This window comes from Macrobrachium rosenbergii, chromosome 43 (genome assembly GCF_040412425.1).
Source record: "Macrobrachium rosenbergii isolate ZJJX-2024 chromosome 43, ASM4041242v1, whole genome shotgun sequence".
In the NCBI taxonomy this organism is placed as follows: domain Eukaryota; kingdom Metazoa; phylum Arthropoda; class Malacostraca; order Decapoda; family Palaemonidae; genus Macrobrachium; species Macrobrachium rosenbergii.
In genome coordinates, this window is record NC_089783.1 from 53,241,594 (window position 1) to 53,267,473 (window position 25,880).

The window sequence follows — 25,880 nt, forward strand, 5'->3', positions numbered from 1 at the left end:
AATAAAATATTTGTTCCTGGAACATAAATTATGACTTCTACAAATTGTATCGTTTTATGTTGCAGAAACAGGAAGAGATTTGGACACCATGATAAAGGGACATAAAAGGACTGTTACTCAAAATGACAAGAGAAAAGTAGATAAGGCACTTTGTTGGCAGGAAAACCAGACTAGACTTCCTAAATACCTAAAGAATGTGCAAATGTAATAACATTAAAGTTTGGAAATTAGGAGAGTGCCTGCCTTCCCTGATAACATTTCACCAATACAGTTTACAACAGGAAGGTGGTTGTTACTTCAAAACCATTAGGCTCACCTAGGACCCAACAATCATGTACCAACAATGCTGCAGGGGTAGGTACTGAAGGGGTGTATGGCCCTTCAAAAGTGCATATTCCCTAAGGCAAAAGTTGAACTTCCCATGAAGAGGCTGACACATCAATAACCTTGAGTTCTCTTCAAGAATGAATGTACAAAAATGGCACAGTCACAGACATGTCCTCTTGAAATCGTTCAGCAACCCATTCATTTTCTCGTGATAACAATCTAGGTTCACAAGTAACCTCTCCAAATCATGGTAGAAAATCCGTATACTTTATGGCACTCCTGTTTAGTCAAAAATAAACTTACTGAGCACATATGTTTTCCTGCACTAGCACACAAGTCCTAGTCAATGGGCCAGAATGTTTTTTTACTGTAAAATTGCAAGGAATCATAGTGCAAACATCCTGTACAGTATATCTGTGCACCATACAGCAAGCCTACATACTCAACAACAAAGAGGGTATGATAGCTACCCAATCTTAGGGGAACCATAAGTTAATAAAAGGCTGGTCAAAAGAGCGGTAGATAACCAGGGACTGCCTTTACAGTACCCAATTTTAAAGCACTTTATATTTTTCCTTGGTAAACAAACCAGAACCTTTTATGTAGGAGTATTCCTCAGTGGAAGCATGAAAATATTGTTGAAACCTGGTAAAAGACTGGTTAATTGGAGGTAAGCAAAGAGTTTCCCGTTCAACTGTGTAGCAAACAGGTTGATCACTGTAGTTCCCCAAAGGTCAAAAAGGCTTTCTTAATCCAAGAAAGAAAGAACCAATCTGCCCTGACTAACTACCTATGGCAGATGAGCTGGTCTGCCAAACCACTTGAAATGCTCTGGCTAACAGCTCAACAGCAGACAAACCATCACTTCTGCATCTGCATCACCAATTGGCAGAACTGGCAGAAAAGAAAGGAGAGAGTCTTCCTTGGCTTGTTGACATACATTACTAGGGTTATGTTTTCACTGATCAACATTAAAGTAACCACAAAATTATCTCAGCATGTTGCAGCTACCTTCACTGCAGAGAGACCTCCCATGTGTGCCCTAAACCCTCTTAATGCACCCAAGAATAGAAGCCCCCCCCTACAGGTAGGGAGTTCAGAGAAATTCCCACTTGGAGGTTCCAGTCATCCAGCTACCAAAACAGTCATCCCTTACTCTAGGCTTAAGGGCACAAGGTGATGGAGAGGTCTGCTTCAACTGCCACAGAAGTGAGCACTGGTGGAGGTGACCGAGGACATCTGGCAGCCAGTTGTTCCTATCACATCAGGAACTATGCTATCACCTCTACAAGCTTGCTGCAGCCAGAGCCTTACCAAAAGTGTATCGCAGCTGCTGTTTCTCTCTACATGTAAATACATTCTGGAGCAAAGCACTGTGTGATTATTTCATTTAATCCTTCCTGATTTGTAAAATTCCTTACAACTGTAAAGTAGAATTAAACACGTAATGAAATTACGCTAATTTTGAAAGTAATAACATTCACAACTTTGGCTGTGGGTTTACCAATAATCAGGAACAGGAACATGTTTTAAAAAATGCTAAGTACAGTAGTTTTATATCTCAAAGGGACATAATGGATGACCCCTTTCAGGAAATAATTTCCAAGGGTCTGGGCTTATGGCTAGCTCATGTAATTACCTAGTTAAAAGCTTTTCCCCTTCAACATTCAGGCTAGTCCAGTTGCAGCTGCCAATCCAAAGAAACGGTGTTTGCAACCTCCTATATCCAGGCAACCAGTTGTCTGGGACAATGGGCCTTGGCATCATTGACACAAAGATATCCAGCTCTAAGTAATCTTGGAAGTCTTGTGACTATGGGCATGTTTGGTACTTCTATCTCTTCCCATGGAAAAGAGCTAAGCAAATACTACCTTGGATTTACATATCTTGGGACTTCAAAAGGACTGAATAAAAATTAGAGGAGGGCAGTGACAGAAGCTTGAGTAACAAAAGGGTACTGGAATCCAGTTCGAGAACAGCTACTGTATGGGTTCATCTTCTGAAAGCAGATAGCCACTTTTTAACTTTTTGCTTACTACAGAAATCAGATCAGCATAAGTCTTGCCATAAGCCAAAACTAGCTTTGTAGAGGAAAGCTAGGAATACAGTACAGTGGTTGTGTAGGTGATACATCCAGTGTTCTTCAACTAGTTTAAGGTCAGGCTTTGTAAAACAAAAAAATAAGGACACGAAGCTTTTGCCAGAAGTCAGCTCAGACAAGTTATTTTAAATGTCTACAGGAACATGGACACCTGTATAGCTGCATAAGGCAATATTTTTATACACAAAACCAGAGCCTTTCTGACTTCTCTATTTTTTAAACATTATTGAAGTCAACATGGTTTTAATGACAGGTATGTATGGTACCAGACATCTACGCAGCACACAGGTGGTTAGACTCGTACTTGTTGGGTACTCTGATGGTAGGGGACAGGTGATCCCTGCTCCTTCCTCAACTCAGCCTTTCTAAATGAGTTGCCATCTGATACACTTGCCACTCCCAGCAGTAATCTATGCCAATAAAGGTCTCCTAACATATGTCATTCCCTCACAGGCCTGAAGCAGAAGGGGGAAATAATAGTTCAAGAGAAAAAAAATAAAAATCTCTTAAGAGATATTTCTGAGACATATAGGTTCTGATACATGTAGTAATTCTCAAGAAGCTTGCATGTAGATTATTCTGATCTCAATCAATTAATACTGGGGTTTTCATAGCTTGATCATTCCTACTGAAATTGAGATTCAGGTTAATCATAATTAATGAGTTTGTGGAGAACCAAATATAATTTTTTGAGGAAAAAATTAGTTTTTATATACAACGCCCTTACTTATAAGTGCACATCTCCCAGCCCTGATAATTTCTCAAAGCTCATGGATCAGAGACATGGCCAATGATATTCTAGTTCCCTGAGACTTTGGGAGCTCTTAACACTAGCACAATACTACTGGCTGATTGCCATTTTCTTTCTCTTTAAGATGAACTGAGCATCTACGATGATTTCAAGGTCATGAAAACAGTAAATTAAATGGTAATGAGCTTGTATAAAAATTAAAGATTTAGTATTTCCAAAAAATCCTAGAAGAGGTATTGGCAAGAAAATGAATTTTATGCACTTACTTATACTTGTCAGACCCACTAGTTTGAAAAACCTATCAGAATCTACAAAATGCTTATTCTTTAAACACTATTCTTTGTTACTTCAAACTACACTGACATCAGTTAATATGAAACCCCATGCGTATTCAGCTCCAACCAGTTGAAAAGCATTATGCACAATGCAAATTCTGAGTTTCAGCCAGGTTCTGTTAACTTCATTACTTCTGAAGTCCACAATTGCAAAATCTACCAACCAACAAGTATTTCACCTATTCCTAACGATAAAAGTTTTGTGGAACTCACAAAATATGCAAATTTCCCCAAAGGCAGGCAAGAATGAAGTCTGAGTAAATAACTGAAATTCAACTACAGTAATATCAATGCGCTGAAAGTTACAGTTCCTGTTTTAGAGTAACGCTAGCCAGCATCATACAAGAAAAATTTAATTTCATTAGTAAAATACTTTAAGTTAGCTTTCTAATACGTATGTTAACATAGGCTTCCCAAAGTGCTTTGTAATCTCAAAAGGCAAACAACATAGCTATTATTACTCCACTAACCATTCAGAAGAAATCTATATACAGCATCATAAATAATTAAACATACCTAAAAGTAGTCTTGCAATGGCAATACGACAGTGTTTTATGTTCCCTAAAACTTTCTTAGCTGTGGAAATGACCAGTTTCTTATAAAATTTGTTGATCAGCCTACAGGTGTAATTTATAAAGGTTAGTATTGTACACAAGACAATTTTCAACATCTATGCTACATCCAACACAACACAAGTAGGATACTAAAGCAAACAGAATAGTTTAAGGGTGCAAGATGCACTCTCTCCTAAATACCACTTACCCCAGGAACAGTGACACCGCTGACTGTTGACATGGACCCGAGTCAAAGTGAAGTCAAAATCCACCACAAGCTGAGGGCAAACTACTTCTCAGACATAAAATCCAATCATCTCATAGCATTGTTTGAAAAAATTATAAAGCATTGCTTGAACATGAGGCATACAGTAAACCCGCCGCATTCACGGGGATGCATACCACACACCCCCGCGAATAGCTAAAATCCGTGAATACTTAAAAACCCCTCTAAAAACACTTAGAACTGCCTATTTTGATAGTTTAAACACATGAAAAACCCTCTAAAAATGCTTATAACTGAGTATTTTACTAGTTTTATCACAAAAAAGTGCATTTAGTCACGAAAATGATATGAAAATACTGTAATTAGTGAATATTTCTCAGTGAAAAATACTGCGAATGGGCAAATTTTCCGCGAATAATGGGTAGATACGTTCCACAGAGAAAACCGCGAATACGTGAGTCTGCGAATTGTGAGAACGCGAATACGGGGGGTTTACTGTAGTCCAAATTCCAAAAAAAGTTATTAAATAAGATTTTCTTAATAAATAAATAAAACATGTCATATACAAATACTGTACTATACTATATTAGATTTTTTAGAATCCATCATTCAACCATAAAAAATTCTTTATCTTACAAAGCATCACACATAGATATTAAATAAAAAAAAATCCTACACATTAACTGAAACATGACACTTAAATCATTATTACCTTTCAAAAGCAATGGAAGCGATTATTAAAACTCTAGATCTGATGTAAGTAAAAGCTAAATAGTTAAACTGAAACACCCAAGCAATATTGCAATTATCTGCAGTATAAGAACATAAGAAAAATAAAACACAGCAAAGCTCCTTTGAAAAATAAAGCCCCCATATGAAGCTCAGACAAAACCATTATTTCATAGCACATAAAGTACAATTAAAAATGATAACATCCAATTGTATATTTAGTACATCTATTAAGAAAGGCTTGCTCCAAACTACTCGGGGGCAGTGTTTACCTTACTACTTTGGGTCCTATAATGCTACAAGGAGCTATGTTAAAAAAAAACTCCATTTCTAAAGGAAAACTTTGAGCATAACGAGCCAACACTTAGGAACAGCACAAATTTCTAATACTATTTTACAAAATAATGTAACACAAACTACATCCTCTACTTAAAGTAACATCATTAACCTATACAGCATTCAGTTATTGGCTGTTTATTTACCGAACATAAAATTATTATCTGAGGTTTCCTTATTTTTTGCTTTTGCACTATACTATGTGATCAGTTTTACCTATTACTCTTCTAATAGCAAAAAATAACTCAAATAAGTCACCATCAATACAACAGCCACTGACATCCAATCTCTATGTTCACTTACCAATTCACTGGGCATTCTTTTCTAAGGGGGTTTTATTAATGCAACACTTCTAACAGTAGCTCTACCTAACATATTTTCACTGGTCTAGACACAGGTGTCAGTGAAGTCAGTTGGCATCATTCTAATTTGTAATCGGATATATGCTGGTGACTTTACTGGAACTACACCACTGACTGAGATTAATTTTATAATCAAAACAATGAAATAAAACCTTGAAAGTACAAACCAAGTTTCTGTATGAAACACATTATTTCCCTTTTAAAGTAAAAACTAAACATACAGAATCTTCATAAGGACTTATAATTCAATGCATAAAAGGACCATGCCTCAAAGTAAAGGTATGATATAACTTTCTCACATATCCCTAATCAATTTCAGCTTTACTTTTAAGTGGGCAGGATATCTTAGTAAAGGATCCATTTAATAATGTTGTTCATGTTTTTATAACAGTGTGGATATCTATTTCCAACAAACAACCCTGCATGATTACCTAGAAAGCTCTGTATGAGCACCTCATAAGTAACCTTAAATATCCAATTATTTTTTATCTTCAATTGTGGCAATATTTTAGCCTATTGTTACCATTGTTGTACTGATTTCTAACCAAAGTGCTCTCTCATGCTTAAATCAATAAAATAAAACATGCATAATACATCTAAATTTGCCGTTTTGTAATCAGATTTCCATTTACATGTGAACCTAGTTGATGGATAGAGCTGATCAAGTTGAAAACATATATGGAAACCTACATTCCAATTATAAACAGACCAGATGTCTTCTACATACATAAACCAAGGGGTATCAGGTGGAAGAATACTAAATAATAATTTGTTTCCAAAGTACAGTATCCCCAGAGCAAATTACTTGGAACTGGGAAAAGAGAATCCACAGCACAACTAAGTCTAATAATAAAATAAAAAACTTTATAACACGATTTATTATCTGGATACTTATGTACTATTAAATTTAGTTTACATCTTTGTGCCAAAGGTGATAGTGGCATTCAAAGAAAAAAGAATGCTTGGCTGATCCACATGGGAAGTCAAATTCACCTGTTCTCCACCAGGTGTGCACAGAATGTTTCTGTTCTAATTAGAATTATTCTTGACAACCCACTAAGATGTGAGGAGGCTGGGAAGGGTTAGTAGTAATTTAGCAATAGTTTGAGTGTCAAAATGATACATTTGATTATAAAAAGTTTTCAATATCTGGGATGAATCTTACCTAAAAACTCCCACACTGAGAGAAGGATAGTGGGTCAGTGCAGCTAAAAGAACATCTGCTTGGTACAATACCACTAGAAGGTGGAGCCACAACCAGGAGAAAGGCTCTCATGAATAGCATAGTCTCAGAAGCCTTGCAGAGAAAGCTGCCTCTTCAGGAGTGGTATCAAAGGAGAGCCCAGAGGAACACCTTTAGATTAAAGGTATGCTCCTATGAGCACAATGTATGGCCATGCTCCCCAAAAACTCAATCCTTGGATTTAAAAGCTAGAGATAGGGAAGAAAGCTACTCTCTCAATTACTTCAGGAAAACTGTCACCGCCACAACTAGAGGACTAAAGATTTTACAATTTTCAAAAGAAATTTTTACATCTCTCAAGTAATAAGAGGTAAAAATGGAATTACATCTCCACTGTGCAGTGTTAACGACTGTCTTGAAATTTCATCTTAAGGAAAGGCATAAAATTTCATCTTAAGGATAGGCATAAAATTAGGGTTAAGTTTCTCATGAGCCAACTTAACCTGACAACAAACAAAAACATGACAATTTTGGACTCCACAAAATAAATGTTTAACCCACCTCTGAGAGGTTTCAACCTTTCTGGGTATAAAAAGTGTTGCTTTTTTGTTCCATACTAAACCAGCCAAGTTTAGGATTTTAACAACTATAGGAACTGACTTTGCTTCAAAATCATTCTTAGCTGTGAACAGGGGCAAGAAGGAAAGCATAGTGTCCCCACTGCAGAAACTTGGCTATCACCATAGTTATTTCTTAGTTCATTATTACAATGCAGTTCAATTATTTCCATTTCCATATCCTCTGGAATGGTTTCCACATCCGCAGAAAATGGGGGAGCAAACAGTTCAATAGCTGGTGAGTGTTTTCTAAGGTCAGTGCTCTCACATGACAAAACACTGACCTTAAGACTAGGCTGCTACACTAACTGGGTCTAACTCAAAGCCCAAGTCGTTATCACCACAAGCTGGAAGTAGATGATAAAGACGATAACTCATGAGTACACTTACACCTGCCAAACAAATCCTTTGGCAAACAAAGAATACAACAGGTCACAATCAACAAAAGCGAGAGAGGAAGTGGAGTGCATAAACCTTCACCATGAGACCAACTTGGTTTCCGGAGGGCAACAGGGACTCCCTACTGTCGCAGGGCAATCCAGGTAGGCAGGGACATCATCAACTTCTCTCTCCAGAGGGAATGTTAAAATGAGGGCACACCAAAAGGAAGGAGTGTCAGGAAGTGAAACTGATGGAGGAGTAGGAGGAGGATGGGGAGGAGGGAGGCCAGCAAAGGAAGCAGACACAGGTGCTGAAGCTGGAGAGGACGAAAAAGGCCCAAGACCTGCTCTAATTTTCTCTTCCTCCTAAACCTAATAATCTTTTAATTAACTCATCTGACCACTAAGCATTCCTGACACTACATGCTGAACATATCCTATTACTGTAATACAGAAATCTGTTTCTGCAGAACCTAACACTTTTGTTTGTACTGCTTCCAGATGAGTACTTAATAATGAAGAGAAAATAAGGTCACAATACTGTGAAAATCAGCAAGCATCAGCCAAAATACTCCAAGGATTCTGACTAGACTAGTCAAATGAAAATATTCTACACACACCTGGTGGAAAAACTATGAACTAAGACAGTCCACCCAGGTTAGCCAAGCTTTTTTATTTTTTTCTTTGAATGCTGACTGCACCTACAGCACAAAGACGTAAGCAAACTTTAACAGTAGGAGAAATTCATCCCAAATAATTTTCAAAAAAGTAAAGACTATATTATTAATACTATGAGATCTACTACAACTGGGGAGGGAAGTGGTACCAAGTTTGGATTCATATTTTCTAATTTTTTTCACAAAATTCAAGTTACACTCAACATCAACTTTGGTAAATAAAAATACACTACATTTTCTCTGATTCACAGAAACATTTTTAAATTTTTCATAAAATGCCAGCTATTTTTTATATGAACTTTAAAAACTTCCCAACCAACGGAGAACGAACCAACCTAATGATTCAGCTACGGGGTATGCAGGTACTCTGGGATGTAATGGAATGTTTAGCTTATTGATGAATATTAGGCAACTGAAATTCAAGTTTCTGGTTTTTTACTTAAGTTTTTTTATTAAAATGAACTTGAACATGAGAGAGGAGATTAGATGTTAAATAGCTATACGGATGTACTGTATATCATTTAGCATTAGTGTACAGCTGTACTTGAATCTTGTCATTATAATCTGATCTCTCCATCAATACAGTTTCTCCACCTTTATCCACTTTCGTGATGATAATACCACTGTCCTTTCTTAAGAATTCAAAGCTTTTCTTAGCAGCATTTTACCCAAAGAGAAGGCTAATGTGGGTTAAGACTTGTAATTCTTTTGGATTAAAGGATCCTTGCAAACATGTTTTTCGTGTTTTTTCCATTCTCTTTTAGCTAACTCTTCAATTTCTTGGATTTTTTCTGCTTCCCTTGTGTCCCAGGCTTCTTCAAGCCATCCTCACTTTCGTAGGCATGAGTTTGATATTCTCATCTTCCGCACATAAATTAAAGATAATTGCCTCACTTTGCTACTGTGCAACCTTCTTTTGCTGCCAACTGCTTCCTGTTCTGACAGAATATAAACACATGGCAATTCTAAGTCTTGTTTACAGAGAGGGATTGAGCCTAGGTTTAATGTCCCTACCTTGTAAAAACAATGATGTACAACAGAAAATTCCAGCTGATTTAAATGTCTGGTGAATGTGACAACTAGCCAAAATAAGGCCAAATGCTGCTAGCAGTAACATGTCATCCACACTGCTGATCTTCTGATTAGTGAAGCTAAACAACATTGGGTTTTGGTCATTCTTGAATGGATGGCTACTAATGAAGGGCAAGCAACAACACGTTTGCTAAAACACTGGTCTTTCAGGCAGTGTTACATATATTTACGAAACATGGGTGTGCTTGAAATTTGGATGGTTAATAACATATGGATGTATCACTGGCCCATACTGTCCCATGAACACAACAAATGTTTGAGAGAAAATTCAAAGTTCAATGAGAGTATCAACAGGTCACAAAAAGACCCAAAAAACTAGCATAGTGACCGAGTTACATCAGCTGCAGCTGCTAAAGCATATAAAGTAATCCCCCTTAATGCATGGAACTGAAATCTGTGGATTCACTCTTCAGTGACTAATCATGACCCCGGTTAAAATTAAATGGAGAATTCAAAAAGTTTTCTATCCAAGTACAGGCTGTAACATGATAAAAATTGCCTGTCAGTGCTGTGTTCTGCATCACACAGCAAATGGCTAATTTTTCTTGGTTTCCATAACAATGCTACAGTTTGCATACACATCACTTCCAATCTGCCTGTTATGCATTAGAAAGCCGTTATTTATTATAAGAGTGGCCTCAGAGAATAAGAGTATTGGTGATGGTACTGCTCTTGAGCCAAAGAGGAACCATGAGTAAAATAAAATCCTAGTTACTGAAAAAGAAAAGAATGAGTTCCCACTTATGTAGGGCTACGCAATAAGGATTCAAAGGATGGAAAGAGCATTCAATATCTAGGTGGAAGATATGAATTGGAAAAGGATGCCCAGTGACAGCAACATCATATGGCAAAAGGTCTTAGTTACACAGCAAGCAAGGGATGATTGCACAGGTTCAAAAATAGGTATTTGTAACTTGAAGAATAAAATAGTTACTGGAGAGGCTGCACCTGCTGGTGAGGGAGCTGCTACCACAACTATGGCAGTTATGGGAATCAGCTACCATCATATACAAGTATTAAACTGGGGTAAAACAAAACAGTTTTTGAAAAAGATGCCCAACAAAATGCATGGAAGGATACATTAACCTAGATGCTGAGTGGCAATGCAGATGGGCATATGATCAGGCCTGATGATTTTTAGTACACAAGAAATCTGTAAACTCTCAAAAGCAAAAGCAAGAGCTGTCTCCTGGCATTCCAGCACAGCTATACTGTATTTATCACTAAATGAGTCCATCAAAGTTACACACCCTAAGTGAAAAAGTACTTGGAAAAGGAAGGGTTGCCATTCAAGGCTTTATTAATTATAAAGCATATAGTATACAGTAATACCACTGACCATCCATAGTCAGTTAGGATCGAAAATCAAAATGATCAGGTGGTGCTTTGCAGATGAAAACATCTTTGCTGCTTAATTCACTTGACCAGGGTACCACTAGATGGATCAAAGCCTAATACTTTCAGCAGATTTTCAAGATGATTCAAGTTGCAATCGATGCTGCCCTGATAATGAAACCATAAGACAGCTGAAAATCATTTACCACTGCTGAAGTAATAGCTGTCATTAAGGTACCCAGGGAATGACTGAGAGGTAAAAATAATCATCGCAACTGCAAGACAAGCCGACAGTGCAGGGATGGTTCGGTGTGATGAAGGAATATGTGGAAGATCATACAAAAAGGACATCAAGAAGTTTTAAGACCTTTTCAAGCCATCTACAGATGATGAAGATGAAGGAGAAATTGAAGATGATCCTTCTTCAAAGTATGAGTATACTGTAAAGATAAAATTTTGAGGAATATGCTAAAACCTCTAGCTAATATCTCAGATAAAAATTTTTTTATGCTATGTTCTCCAAAACTTTAAAATATGTTCAAGACAGGGCAATACTTGACCAAACTAAAACAAACAATACATGTACTCAAGAGGCATTTTAAAAAAAATTCATACACAGAAAGCATACTATACAGAATTAGTTAAAACCTTGAGAAAATGTAATGGTTGATATATAAGTATATTTAGCACATTTCGGTCTTTCTTTTAAAACATAAAACTAATTTGAAATATATATAGAAGCAACAAACCAAAAAAATTCATAAATCCATTCGTAAGTCTGCAAGAAGCAAAAAGTGAGAACTGCCCAGGCATCTAAGATAGAGAGATCCTAGTAACATTTACTAGCAAACAGTACATTAAAACTCCAATAGTTTACCACACAGATTTTTAAAATCCCCAGATATACAGGGTTTAACAAAGAATACTGTTTTATTCATTGGCAAACTGGCAGAACTGTCCGACAAACAACCACAGAAAATCAGAATATTTTTCCCAGACTCAAGTACTCAACTCCATTACCCTTGTTCTGTCTCAGCAATCTTCTTTCATACATGACCTTCAAAATCCACAATGATTCTTGCAATGGCATAAGCACATTAGCATTAATTACTATCAATAAAATATGGTCTTACAAGAAATTACAGCAACCTTTTTTAATTGCAAGAATTAAGAACGAACTTAAACTACAAACATATTCATAACATCCATTGGAAAAATCTTAAAAGGCTAGTTAAGACATGGCAACATAATGCAAGGACTTTAGGTAAGTAACATTAAGCATATACCAATTTTCACAGTAAAATAAAGACTCATTTGACATGACAAACAAAAATTAAGCCTTATATTTCTAGGGAATCTTATATTAAAAACAGATTGGTCCTGGTGTAACTCCTCTACACAGGAAGACCAATGCATTTTTATTATTGAGCATTTTAAACTTATGGATATCTTAAAATAAATCATCCACCAACAAATGTTTGAAATACTGAAATAACCAATTATTCTTCAAATAAATTACCTACAGATACAGTACAGCATTACTTAAGTACAAGGTTATTGTGTGTGGCAGATACAGAAAACCAAGATTGGCAGTTATGAGAAACAGACCTCACAACATTGTATGACAAGCACAGTTTCAAATCACTCTAATAATCAAGACTAAATGTTTGAGGTAGCTATTACTTAGTTAACTAAAAGCCAATGTCCAATATTTAATGTGTGACTATCCCCCATATGTTGTACAACAATTTGAAATAAAACACACCTGGGTGGCAAACATGGCATATGTTTATGGCAACCCTAATTACTCCATGGAGTTCTGAAGTGGTGTTATGTGCTATCAAGTGGTTTTAAATGTGCAAAATAGCAGGTTCAAAAGATATAATTCCCTAACGTATAAGAACATTCAAACTGCAAATCAGAAGGACAGAAAGGAAAGACGATCCATGCACAACAATGGTTTTTAAACATCAAAATATTGATGACCTTTCAAAGTTCCATACCTTATTTTACAGCAAATAAAAAATACATCTTCACTAAGTCAATAATTAATCCTAGTGATAATCCCTTCTTTTTACCTCTATTTTACTTATGGCATTCAGAATTCCTGTGAAATCCTCAAACTCAGAGAGTAATTACCTTCACTGTGTCTGCTCCTGCTCTTTTACTGGTGTTACTGCCTGACCTTGTCTTGCATGCTTTTCCAGCCACACAGCCATTATCCACTGATCCTGTTTCTAGTTCTCTGTATCTTCAGTCATTGCTGCTGCTGCTGTGCTTCCTGCTCCCCCTTTGCTGTTAGTTTATCTGGCTGCCCTGGCAGTTGGTGTTCAGCCTTCCCCTGCTATTTCAGCAGTGCCATGAGTTTTGGTTATGCTGCTTCCTCTACTAACAAAACATTCTGAACTCCTTAGTGCAGCTCCCAAGACTTGAGGACATGCCATTCCCAGCACCAGCAGTCTTGTTTCACCCTGTCCCAGAAATTCTACCTCAGTAATGGTTCATGCAAGCGTGCATCCACTTGTGAGGAGTAGCCTTAAGAGTGGAGCAAAAAAGATAGTGACTGTAGCATGGATTCCCATTCCAACTCTTTTCGACACTGTCTAGCAGACAATTTTTCTGATCAGTTGTCAGTATCAGATGATGCTACAAAGTCAAACTCATCATCAAAGACAGTTTTTTTCTCTCGTCCCCAACAGTTTTAGAGAAAAATGACCACCAGTAGCTTACTTCAAGACAGAGCTCATGTTTTAGCAAAATGTTTGGTACTTTTCTTCTTTCTTGTATCTCTCTCCATCCTTTAAGCGAAGCAACTTCCTCATCCAGAGCAGTCTCTGAGAGTAACTAAAAGGAAGGGTTCTTCACCAGTGACCTCTTTAGATGCTGTGAACCTATCCAGTGGGTCAAGACATTTTCACCCATCTAATCCCAGGACTCCTAAAACTCCAACAATGGCCCATCTCAATACTGCAGAAGAGTTGCTTCATTTGATGGACTTCTCAGATGAAGCCATGCAAGAGAAAGATTCCTTTTCCAGAGTAAACAAATGGCCTAAAGATAAAAAAATGCTCCTGAGGACTCCATGGCCAGGCTGATCATATAAAATATCTGGGCAATGTTCATCCCAGGTTGAAAGGCAAAGGACATTAAAACCATCCAGAGAGGTCCTGGACTTTGGACAACAACGGAAGTCGATGACTGGGAAGCAGGGAATCAACAAGGTGAATGACAGATTACCAGGATGCTGAAGCCATGTTTCTCAACTCACAGGCAACAATCTAAACCTCAGTAACTGGACCTAGTTGCTACAGAGGGCCCCTTCAAAATGGAAATGTCCAGTCAGGGAGGCTATACATCTGAAGAGGGACTTTCTGAATCTGCAGAATGAGTATTTTCATGTCCAAATTTACCAGGAGTTGTGAAAGAACCAACTCTTTCTGTAGAAAGAACAGACTTTTTAGTTCCATGTCTTGTGATTCAACAAAGTGACAGCCCTGCTGGTCATCACACTTTCTTTTGTGCCAGTGGCAGTGGCAACCTGGGTGCATTAATCAGGCATAAGACTACAGAGATACAGGTACTGTGATATTACTGATCCACTTTTTTATCTAATATAAGGGAAAGATCTGTAAAAGAACAAGAAATGCCCTACATTCTACCTGCATCCACAGCCACCTGCATGGATCAAAGAAGAGAAACTCTCCCTGACTGGTTTGAGATATAAAACATTGTAATCTTCCCCCCAAATATCCCCTCTCTTTTCCCTTTTCCCTCTAACAGCATTAAATGTCTATAAAAAAGCCACCACTGTCTCCCCTTTTGTCTTCCTATAGATCATTTGCAAGTGAGGAAAAAACACCTGCAGAATTAAAGAGCAGAGATGCATCCCGAGCCCCATCGGCCAGCCAAGGAACAATAAGACATTTTGGCACGGCCACTGTTAATAACCTACGATCATAACAATCAGATGAAGAGAAATCCTGTTTGTAGATTCACCTGGGCACTGTCTTGACCAATGAGACTCTGGATCTACCTTAGTACCTCTTGCCTGGATCTGGATGGGCTAACCAATGGGACACCTGATCTACCTCAGAGACCTTCAAGTAGGCCAAGCTGGAGGAAATTCAAAAAGAAGTCAGCTGGCTGAAACATGGGCTTGCCAGAACAGCTGTCAAGGACGAATGGGCTGTAGCAACACCTAAAGGATTGACTGGTAGCAAGAGCAGTACATCAGACAAACCAGTCCAAGAGAAGCTCTTAATCCTTTCTCTCCCTCCCTCTTGAGATGCTGCACATCCCAGACCAGTCTATCGCTTCCTTCCTATATGCCCCCACTCCCCAGTGATGTCTTGGGACGTAAAAAAATCTACACTTTGCTGAAGTAGCAAAAACAATGCTGGAAGATGCACAAGACAAACCTACTGTGATTAGCAAGATTTCTCAGTCATGAAGATGACTTCCTGTTTCTCTATAGAGAATTAGGTTTATTTGTTTATTTGCTTGTTTCAAACCCAGAACACTTCAGATGGAGTCTTCATGTCCCAACCTGCCAAATCTGTGGTAAATATTTAGCAGCTCAATTCCTTCCACCTAATTTGTGACCTAAGAATATATCTATAATAACAATTTCCCATCTCCCAGCCTTCTGTGATTTCTTGTAGCTATTGATCGGGCTCCACACAAAAGTGAGACTGTTAAGTGGACTCAGAGCTATATAAAAGTGCTAGCCTACCATCACTAAATTTTTGTCAGTAAACAAAATACTGATGCATCTGAGGCATTCAGACCCAAATTATGGATGGTTATACAGTACTGTAAAATACAGTATCCATCAAAATACTGTCTGAAATTCATTAGTAAATATTAAGTACATGCAATAATGGTGCACCTTCAACAAGCTTACAATTCTCCATATCAAGGATATGACTTACGGCATTATAAGGCTTACATTAAGCATATAAATGTTTCGCACACTCATTTTGAATGCAACTCCAGTGAAATCTGAGGACATGAAATAACATCTAACAAAATGCAAAGAAATGCTTGATTTGTGGTAAATCCAAACTGGGGTCAAGAGCTGACCCACTGATAAGACACGCAGCTGTTACTCATCTTTGTTAAGAATAAAATTAATTTCCCCTTGGAACTGGGAGCAATGCTTAATACTAGGGCTATTAAGATACATTTACAGTATATCTGGAAGAGAAGATAAGAAAAAACATATACAACATTTTAATAGCAATCTCAGCTTTATGTCAGGATGAATATTAGTCCCCTTTGATGATGTCTAAAAATGAACATTACAATGTCCATATGTAGTCACAAGATTTCAAGTCACTTATCAGTCAGTAACCTCATCTAGGTTATCAACTCTGTTTACGCACATTATCTTGTCCATAAGCAGACAATCAAAAGTTAGACTAACTAATTTCAGTCCCTGGACTGACCTCATGTCGGTCTTTCTCCATCTTATCTATGTCAGATATCTAATCAGAAAAGAGAGAGAAATGAACCACTACAGACTGATGTCACAAAAGATGTCTGCTACATTTGAATCAAATAATATCCTTTTCTACAGATTTTATAAATTTCGACAGAGCAGCAGCCCCAAAATGTAATCATACAAATGCAACTAAACCACTGAAAAGCAGTTTGCTCTTTTCTGACATGGAAAAGAATGTGAGTTGCTTTATCTACCATTCACTACTACTTTAAGACAAGTAGAAATATAATATAACAGCCAATCTTAAATCTAACCAACATGCTGTACTACACTAATATCAGTAGCTTAGGCTTTCAAAAAACAAAGTTCAGTATTTTTTTCATAAATCCTACTTATTTTAGAGTACAAATACATAATGATGTTCTATAAACTGATAAACACATATAACTCTTTATTTCTATATTTAATATTTCATCTGAACAAGACTGATCATATCCTGATAAAATCTGTACAACTTTCACTTCAAAACAATCATACATTTTGACCGGAAACAGTAATGGAAGAAGAAATAGAAAAATTTGTATAAATATTATGACAATGATTTTGAAAAATATTTTCAAATTAAGCAGATAAAAAGAAATTCACAGGACTGGGTTCGCAAACTAGAAAAAATCATGCCCTTAACCAATCATGACAAAACAACAAAACCAGGAAGCATCAACAAATAGGAACCAATAATACATATACTGTATATACTTTAAGTCTTTCAAGTAGAACTGTATCTGATTCCAAAATATATCCATATCCAGCTATTCTTCTTAGAAAGTTGCACTCCTTACATATATTTTTATAAGGAATGTATTCTTTTCTTCCACATTTGTAAAATGTGAAATTTTTAGTCAATTTGTATTTTTCATAACATACAAACCAGAAGTCTTTACGTATGGAATTACTCTCAGCTGTGCTGGAAAAACCGGTGAAAAATAATGGAAAGAGAGAGGAGGCAGGGCTTCACCTCCTTTCGTCCACAGATGCTCAGTTATCTTCTAGCCAAGGAAAAACAGACTGAGGGGTGGCTTGAAGTGGGCCACTTATGTAAAGGCTTCAGATTTGTTTGTTATGAAAAATACACATAGTTTAAAAATTTGTCACTTGTTCATACACAGTAAAAACCTTCCAGTCTTTACGTATGGAAGACTTACTTATTGGTGGGAGGATGAAAGAAGGCTTCTGAACCAACTGGTGGTTTGGCTCACCTGGGATCACTTCCTGGCGGAAGTACTTATGAAGTCGACATATCATTCTTAGCATGACAGCTTGTTCACTTGCGCCAGGTAAAAAAAAATAACTATATAATGTTAGGCCTGGAGAGCCAGTGGTTCTTGATGAGTCTTACTTTGACAGACCTTTTTCCAAACCTTAGGGTGAATGTCGTTTGTTTTTACAACTCAGGTTTAAAGTAATGGGAACAGTTATGTTTGTATAAATCTTAAAAATTAGCTCCAGCTCAATAGTCAGTAACTGTTTTTGGCATTTCTCATCGTTGTTTTATTATTCCCAGAGTGTTTAAGGCCATCACCAAAGTTGTCTTATGTCTAGAGAATAGAGAGTTCTTGGTACAATCTGTGAAGTCTCCCTGTACCACCCTGTGCCTGCAGCCTTTTTTTGCATGAAAGTTCCATACGGAATACCATCCCAAACCACCCTCGACTTCTTCAGCTTCAGTAAGCCCTTCTGAAGTGATCAAGGATCACACTCAAAGTGATAAAATTGTAGAGGCAGCCATGCTGATGTTTTAAACTCTCAAGTTCAAGTAAGAGTCTGGGTACAAAGATTTTGAAGTGTCTGGAAAACTTCAAGAGAATTGGGTAGTGATGGTCCTTGGGGAAGGATACTTCCACCTCTGTCATCATTCCCAATTTCATTTCCTGCCCACCCTCTTCACACACAGAAGTTGTAAGTTTTGGAAGAAGAGATTAGACATTTATTACTCAAGGTGGCAATTGAGCCAGTTCAGACTAGTCATAAGGTTTTACTATTGACTTTTTCGTGTTCCTAAGGTCTCCAGGGCAGCTGCAGGCCAGTATTGGACGTTTCCACTCTCAACAAGTTCGTTCATTTTACTTCCATTTTAATGCAGTCTTTGAGTTCGTTCTTAGCAGTTTTCTGGAATGGTGACTGGATGTTTAGTTTCTTGTCCCAATCCACCCAATCTTACTACCTCATTTCAGGCAGTCTTGAGGTCAAAGGATTATCTTTTGCATCTGGTCTTGGTGCTGGGTATTCTAATCAATTCTGGCCCTGTCAATTTTTTTATCTGGTGATGAAGGTCAGCTCTCTCTCTTGTTTGCCTTCTCAAACAGAACTGCTTAGAGATAACTAAGCATCTATAGAAGGAAGGCAAAGCTCCACCTCGTCTCTCTCTTTACACTGGCTAACAGAGACGAGTCAGCCAACCTTGTTCTATTTTTAACCTGTTCTTCCAGCACAGCCCAGATTAATTCCATACATACAGACTGGAAGGTTTGTACCATGCATGAACAAATAATCTTCAGGGTCATAGCACCCAACCACCTCCAGGTGAAAGGTCAACTTTCTGAGAAAGTCTGAACCAAGACATAATCTAGACATTTTTTGTGCTTTTCCGACAACTATTTTATAATATACCACTTTAGTGCAATTGGTACCCCATCCCTTCCCCACACCCTCAGCACCTAACCTCACCTAAGGGTATGCATATATGTTCACTTTCCTGTGTTTTTCATTCATCCAACTTTTGTACTGTACTTGGAAGTGCATACATTAGAATGTATGAGCTCACATTTATGGTGCATGCCATATCACGATTAACACAGCTACCCATGCACCTGGCACTGATGTTCCACACTGGCTTGCTAATAGGTGAACATGCAAAACTCTGGCACTAACCTGTGTTCAACATTGTGTGTATTGTGTGACAGTGATTGGTCTGAAATATACTGTCTCCATTGATGCATTTGTCATCCTTGTGAACAAGAATTTTACTACCACACTAAACTAAGGTATAACTCCCAAAATATTGGATGCAACTGTTTTACCGCACATGGTCCTAGTAATGCACATACAGCCCAAGCATTTCTAATTTTTGTATTTGTTTCACCCATTTTTTTCTCTTGGTCTACACTGGGGCCAGTCGGCTCCCCCACTTAATCCAACATTGCTTATATTCAAAACATTCAAGCTTTAGAAATTATGTGATTTTTGAGATTTATAGATTTTGCAGACTATCCAAGTACTATATTTTTTAGCAAACCCTTGGAGAGAAGGAAGATGTGCACTTCCTATATTAGTCCTAGATTAATTAACACAGTAATGGAATATTTTAACAGGTAAATCTTATATCTAAATGTCTTCCAACTTCTCAGCATTGCAAGCAATCCACCTGTAACTTCCTGAGTGTGAGCAGTTTGCCAGCACACTGAGAAAGCAGACCACATTCTTCTGGGCCAAAATGATGACTGCCTGTTGTTGCTGGCACTCAAACATATATACACAAACACACACACACACACACATGACTGTAGATCCCAATCAAGCACTATGTACTTTCACAAGACTCCACCAAAGAAAGTATTGGTGTAAAGGTGTCCACCCATATCTATAGTGTATATGACAGTACAGTGAATCCCCCGTATTCGCAGGGGATGTGTCCCACACACGCCCCCCACGTGAATAGCTAAAATCTGCGAATAATTAAAACCCTCTAAAAACACTTAGAACTGCCCATTTTGACAGTTTAAACACAAGAAAAACCCTGTAAAAATGCTTATACCTGAGTATTTTAATAGTTTTATCACAGAAAGTGCATTTATTCATGAAAATTATATGAAAATACAGTAATTAGTAATTAGTGAATATTTCTCAGTGAAAAATACCACGAATGGGCGAATTTTCCGCAAATAATGGGTAGATATGTTCCATAGAGAAACCCGCAAATGCGTGAGTCCGCGAATCGTGAGAACATGAATACGGGGGGTTTACTGTAATTTGTTGTTTATCAGTAATTTTACTACCAGTCCGATCTCATTTCCTTTCCATCCCATTCTTCTATTTACCTATATTATTAGATACTGGATATGGCTAAAACAGCTTTTCACATTATTATTAACTGTGCTTGTAACTGTTTGATGTCTTTCTCTCATTAGGGAATTTAAAAAGTTGTCAATCAATTACCCCATGTGTATGAAAATTGATGTTCACAACTTTAGTTACCATAAAGGTCCATAGGTCCATATTTGGTGGAAAATGACCCCACTCCCTCCAACAGGCCTGACCTGAATACACATAACCGTTCTATCTAACTCTTTAAGGGAACACAGTGGACTACCAAGGATAATCTGCAACAGTAATTGATTGCACTGACATAAATGTGCTATTAATTTATATGTGTATTATTAATCAAGATCATAACAAACCAACAAAAATTTGATAAAGGAGCAAACTTGGTTTTCTATAGAAGAAAAAAAAAAAGATATCAGAACTAGCTACTGTACTGTTTAGCTTAAAATATGAGTCCTTATATGTACTGTATTTACATACTACTGTAGTGTACTGTCGATGATTAAAACAACCTACCTGGAGTTTTGTAAAGCCATCGCTCACAAGAGTTGAGATCAGCTCTTCCACATGCCCAGGATCTTTAATGCAAATGTGGTCCTTGTTCAGTAAACCAAGCTGTAAAAAAAACATTTTTCATGTGGCATACGTGTTCACTATCTATACCAAGTTTCTATGCACCTTATACGAGCAATTCAAGTGACTTTAAAAAATCTTTCAAAACATACAAAATTTCAAGAAATTACTAATGTAAGTTACAGAAACTATAAGAACGATAAGCCAACATACCTTTTCTAACATTGGATATGGTGATGTCTCAGGCATGATGGCTGGTGAAGAATGAATAAATCCAGTGTCACAAGGCCCCGTGGTTTTTTTCCGGACTGGTGAAACTTTACTTGTCAAATCACAACTAGTTTCAGATGCTTTTGATCCAGCCAGAACCCGTGATAGCTGAAGTCCTCCTACACGTAACGCTGTCCCTCGTGAACCAATCATAGGGCTCAGATTTATAATTACTTCTGTACCAATGGTACCTCTGCAAAATGAAATCTTATTTAGTGAGAACAACAAAATATAACTAATTTTAAAAGAAATATATAAAATTTTAAAAATAATTTGTATTTTTCCTAACTTACAAACCTGAAGTTCTTCACATTAGACTTTGCTTGTGAACGCGAGCTGGAACGACCATTCAAACTTATTGACAGGCTAATAAAATACCATCATGCAGGGGAAAGCACTGCCCACATGTCAGTCTGAACTCCACTTTGCCTTCCAGCCCAGCTGAGGTGGGCCATTCATGCAAAGAACTTCAGGTTTGTGTGTTAGGAAAAATATATAAACTTAATTTATTATCTATTTTTTAAATACTTACCTCTCCATTATACGTATAGCTTTTACTTCCGCACTGGTAGGAGTGTGAAAGATTGCAAAAGAAAAAACAAGAACAAACAATGACTTGAGTCTCGGATGCTCAAAACTTGCTGAAAACTTTCCTAAAGAGTGCAAATGTAGGAAAAGCATAAGGGTCTTGATCTGACCATTCTAGAAGAAAGGCACCAACTATTCATGCCGGAGATCCCAGCATGAAGCACAATAAACTGGAAGTTTTGCATTTTGGTCAGTCACAAACAGACCGATGTTTGAGGCTCGCCAAACCAAAGGTTCCACAACTTCTGACATATTTAATACGCTGATGAAGAGCCCAGTCTGACAAAAGACTTGCTTTTTCTTGGAGAGTTGGTCTGCGTTAATATTTCACGTTTTTTCCCTGGGACAAACTATGGAAGATGAATGGTGTTTGTGGGCTCTGTCTAAATAAGTTTCTATCCTAACCTGAACACATTTCTTGATTTGTACTTCCTTATGAATGAAGAGTTTGAATTGCTGGAGTATCATCTTATCTTTGATCAGATTTTCTGCTTGCTTACAACCTTCCAACAAGCCTAAAGCTCTACGTTGTTTGTAAGCATTTGCTCCCCTATGCAGTCCAACTCCCTAGCTTTCTGATGTTCTCCAGAATGGCTCCCCAACATGACCCCGAAGCAACTGAAGACAAAGTCAGGTCTGGGCTTCAGAGGTCTAGAGACAGAACCATCAACAATCTTGACCAATCTCCCCACCAACAGAGAACTTAGAAGATCTGAAGAAATTATGGTTGGAATAGTCTGGAAGGCAAGACCTCGTCCAAGAGTTATTGACGAAAACTGAATTGGTCATTCTTACACAGACCATGTTAACAAACTTCACTAAAGAGACCAAGTCATCCAAAAGAGGAAGCCACAACTTGGCTCAAGGCTTTGAAGGGTTGAGAATCTCTAAGCAGTTATAGAAAATGTCTACTAATCTCTCTGTTTGAGAAGGCAAACAAGAGAGAGAGCTGACCTTCATCACCAGATAAAAAATTGACTGGGTCAGCATTGATTAGAATACCCAGCACCAAGGCCAGATGCAAAAGACAATTCTTTGACCTCAAGACTGCCTGAAATGAGGTAGTAAGAATTAACCGGTTGTAAAAGTTTAGGGGAACTACGACTTCTAGCAGATGACTCCCTCCCATCAAGAACCACTGGCCCTCCACACCTAACATTATATAGTTACCATCTTATTTTACCTGGCGCAAGTGAATCAGCTGTCATGCTAAGAATGATATGTCAACTTCATGACTTACTTACGCCTCACTATCAGGGTGAAGTACCTTACCAGTCTTAGAGCTCCTTACTTCCATCGGTTAAGCAACTTGAAAAAACGTGCAGCATCACCAGAAGCTTCTGTTTCCAACGGATTAAAATTCCTTACAAGCATACTTATTTGACCAATAGGTTTGAACCACAAAAACATAAATATGTACACAGTCAAGAAACCAAAAAGGAAAAGGAATAATCAGTTTTATTCATCAAAAAACTCAAACACTAAAGTTGGGCAGAGAGTCCTGAGAGATGTCTGAACTCGATGGTGGCCGCAAACGAAGGCATATCACAGGCCCCCCTCTCCCCAAGAGGAGGCCAGCGAATGCCTCATCCTTCCCTCCCTTACATCCAAACTTCTCTCACTGAGAAGCCTAGTCAGCGCAGGAATAATACCAATACCTGTAACAGTCAATTGTTACAGGGGCATGGAGCACCAATAAAGAGGCCAGCACCTCCCACAATGGAACTGATTGTGTTCTTACTCAAGTTTAGGAAAACGGAGAAAACAGATTAAGAGCAATCCACAATGCAAACGCAAAGAAAAACAATGAAAACACACAATATACCCACGCATTCAATGACAGGCCGGAGGAACGGCACATCGCGACATCTACTCTTCAGGATGGCCTAATGAAAGTGGCTAGTGGCAGAAGGGGTAGGCTATTCCCCCCCTCATTCCCCACAACCTAATGTGACCTTATTACCAAGTTCAACAACAACCGTTCCAGCTCGCAGTCAGGATAATCCAGTATATAAGACAATGGTTTGTATTTCTGCTGGAAATAGCCTAAAAATGGTTCGTATATTTGGTCAGAAACTGCAATTACCATAACTCAGTATCATAGTACTGCCATTTGGTGGCAACCCGACAAACTTTCAACTTAGCTGAAAATCAATTAACAGCGATAAATGCTTTGGGTAATTTATGGAAAGACTCCAGCCAGCCATTTTTCCATGAAAAACCATTTTGGGTTTTTCATGCAAAAATGGCTAGGAAATGACAGGGCACTAAAAGAACCTAAAAATTACCAACCTAACGTAACCTAGGGGCGTTGACCGGTTACAATTTTGCCGTGCTAGCTGTGGAGTGGGGGGCGGGGGACGGCACTGTCTTACCTTATAAATCGTAATTTGTTTTATTTTTCTCTGTTACTAAGCATTTGCGAAGGTTACGTATCAAGAGGAAATTTTTTGTTTTTATGTGTTTTACCTAAGAAAAACATAAATTATAATGAGAGGAAAGAGAATAAGAACGGAGGTACAGTAAAAGGAATGAAAGGCGTTGCAGCTAGGGGCCACGGAAGGGACGCTGCAAAGACCCTCAAGTAATGCATACATTGCACCACATGAGGTGCACTGACGGGTATAACCCGCCTAAGTTGGGTTAGGTGCCATACCCTCGGGTATTCCAGAAGAGCTCACGTCTCTGAAATTTGGCTACGACTAACCTTAATATACCTTAACACTTAACTCAGCACACCTACGACACCTAATTAACACAGAACATGTTAAAAGACACTCTCAAGAACACAATGGGGTACGTCAAAGACTGACTACAGACACCTATACCCAAATTTGCCTGGGCGTAATATGAGCTCCTTGCCCAGACAGGCCTAATCTGAACACTGAGCCGTATCCGAGTTCACATTATACAAACCTGAACACTCCTTTTACCAGCACTTACTTCACGATGTTTGCGTCAAGTCAACACGGCACTTATTTCCCAGTTTTATAGCCATCCAGGGTGTGTGTGGGCCACTTGCATCGACTACGGACGTCACTAAGGCAAGTCTGTCAGTCTGTCACTACAGCAGTTGCTACTTGCATTACAGCAGCAAGATTTGTTACATATCTACCTGAATAATTACGGCAGATAGAGATCAACATTAATAATTAAGCTTTCTGGCGATCGGGAAGTTAAATAAATTCCTTCCACAATTGGCTGTAATTCATTTGGGAAAAGTGAATGGCGTCAAACTGATGGCTTAATTGAGATAAAATTTACCTTTTCGATTCGTAAGAAACCAACCCAGTAACAACGGCTGTTTTAATGGTAATTATTGATTCCGGGAATTTTTAAACTTTAAACGTAGTCCGGTATGTCAAGTAATCTGGCATTGGCTACGACAACTATCATTTATAAAATATAAACGGGGCGTGAATCTACAAAAACTGGCATTGGATTTATAAGATGGCGGAAACGTCAAACCAGGCTATCAAAACATTCTCTCTCTCTCTCTCTCTCTCTCTCTCTCTCTCTCTCTCTCTCTCTCTCTCTCTCTCTCTCTCTCTCTCTCTCTCTCTCTCTCTCTCTCTCTCTCTCTATATATATATATATATATATATATATATATATATATATATATATATATATATATATATATATATATTAGGTTCTAATCACACGAATTACTGATTCTATATATATATAATATATATGTATATATACGACATATATACACTGTATATATATTATATATATATCTCTCTCTTTTTGTTTTACATTTCACTTGACCTTTGAAGTTTATTACCAAGATTACAGCTGCCTCGCATAGCAACGACAGCATATCAACAGGTTGCTCGAGATAATTTTGTGATTACGTTTGCCATATCGGTTTTTGTACTGATAGATGAATTTTTCTTA

The 25,880-nt window shown here is 37.8% G+C and overlaps 1 protein-coding gene across 1 annotated transcript in view; it reads right to left on the reverse strand.

Annotated features, from left to right (window-relative positions):
• The window catches only part of cN-IIIB (cytosolic 5'-nucleotidase IIIB), a 69,412-nt gene extending 44,197 nt beyond the window's left edge, over positions 1-25,215 (reverse strand). The window contains exons 1-4 of the mRNA XM_067087456.1: positions 24,921-25,215; positions 21,333-21,582; positions 21,063-21,161; positions 4,277-4,346 (exon numbers count right to left, since the gene is read on the reverse strand). Coding sequence (XP_066943557.1) covers positions 4,277-4,346; positions 21,063-21,161; positions 21,333-21,542 — 379 coding nt within the window. The 5' untranslated portion in view covers positions 21,543-21,582; positions 24,921-25,215. The remainder of the gene's footprint in view (positions 1-4,276; positions 4,347-21,062; positions 21,162-21,332; positions 21,583-24,920) is intronic.
• Positions 25,216-25,880: the final 665 nt, after the last annotated feature.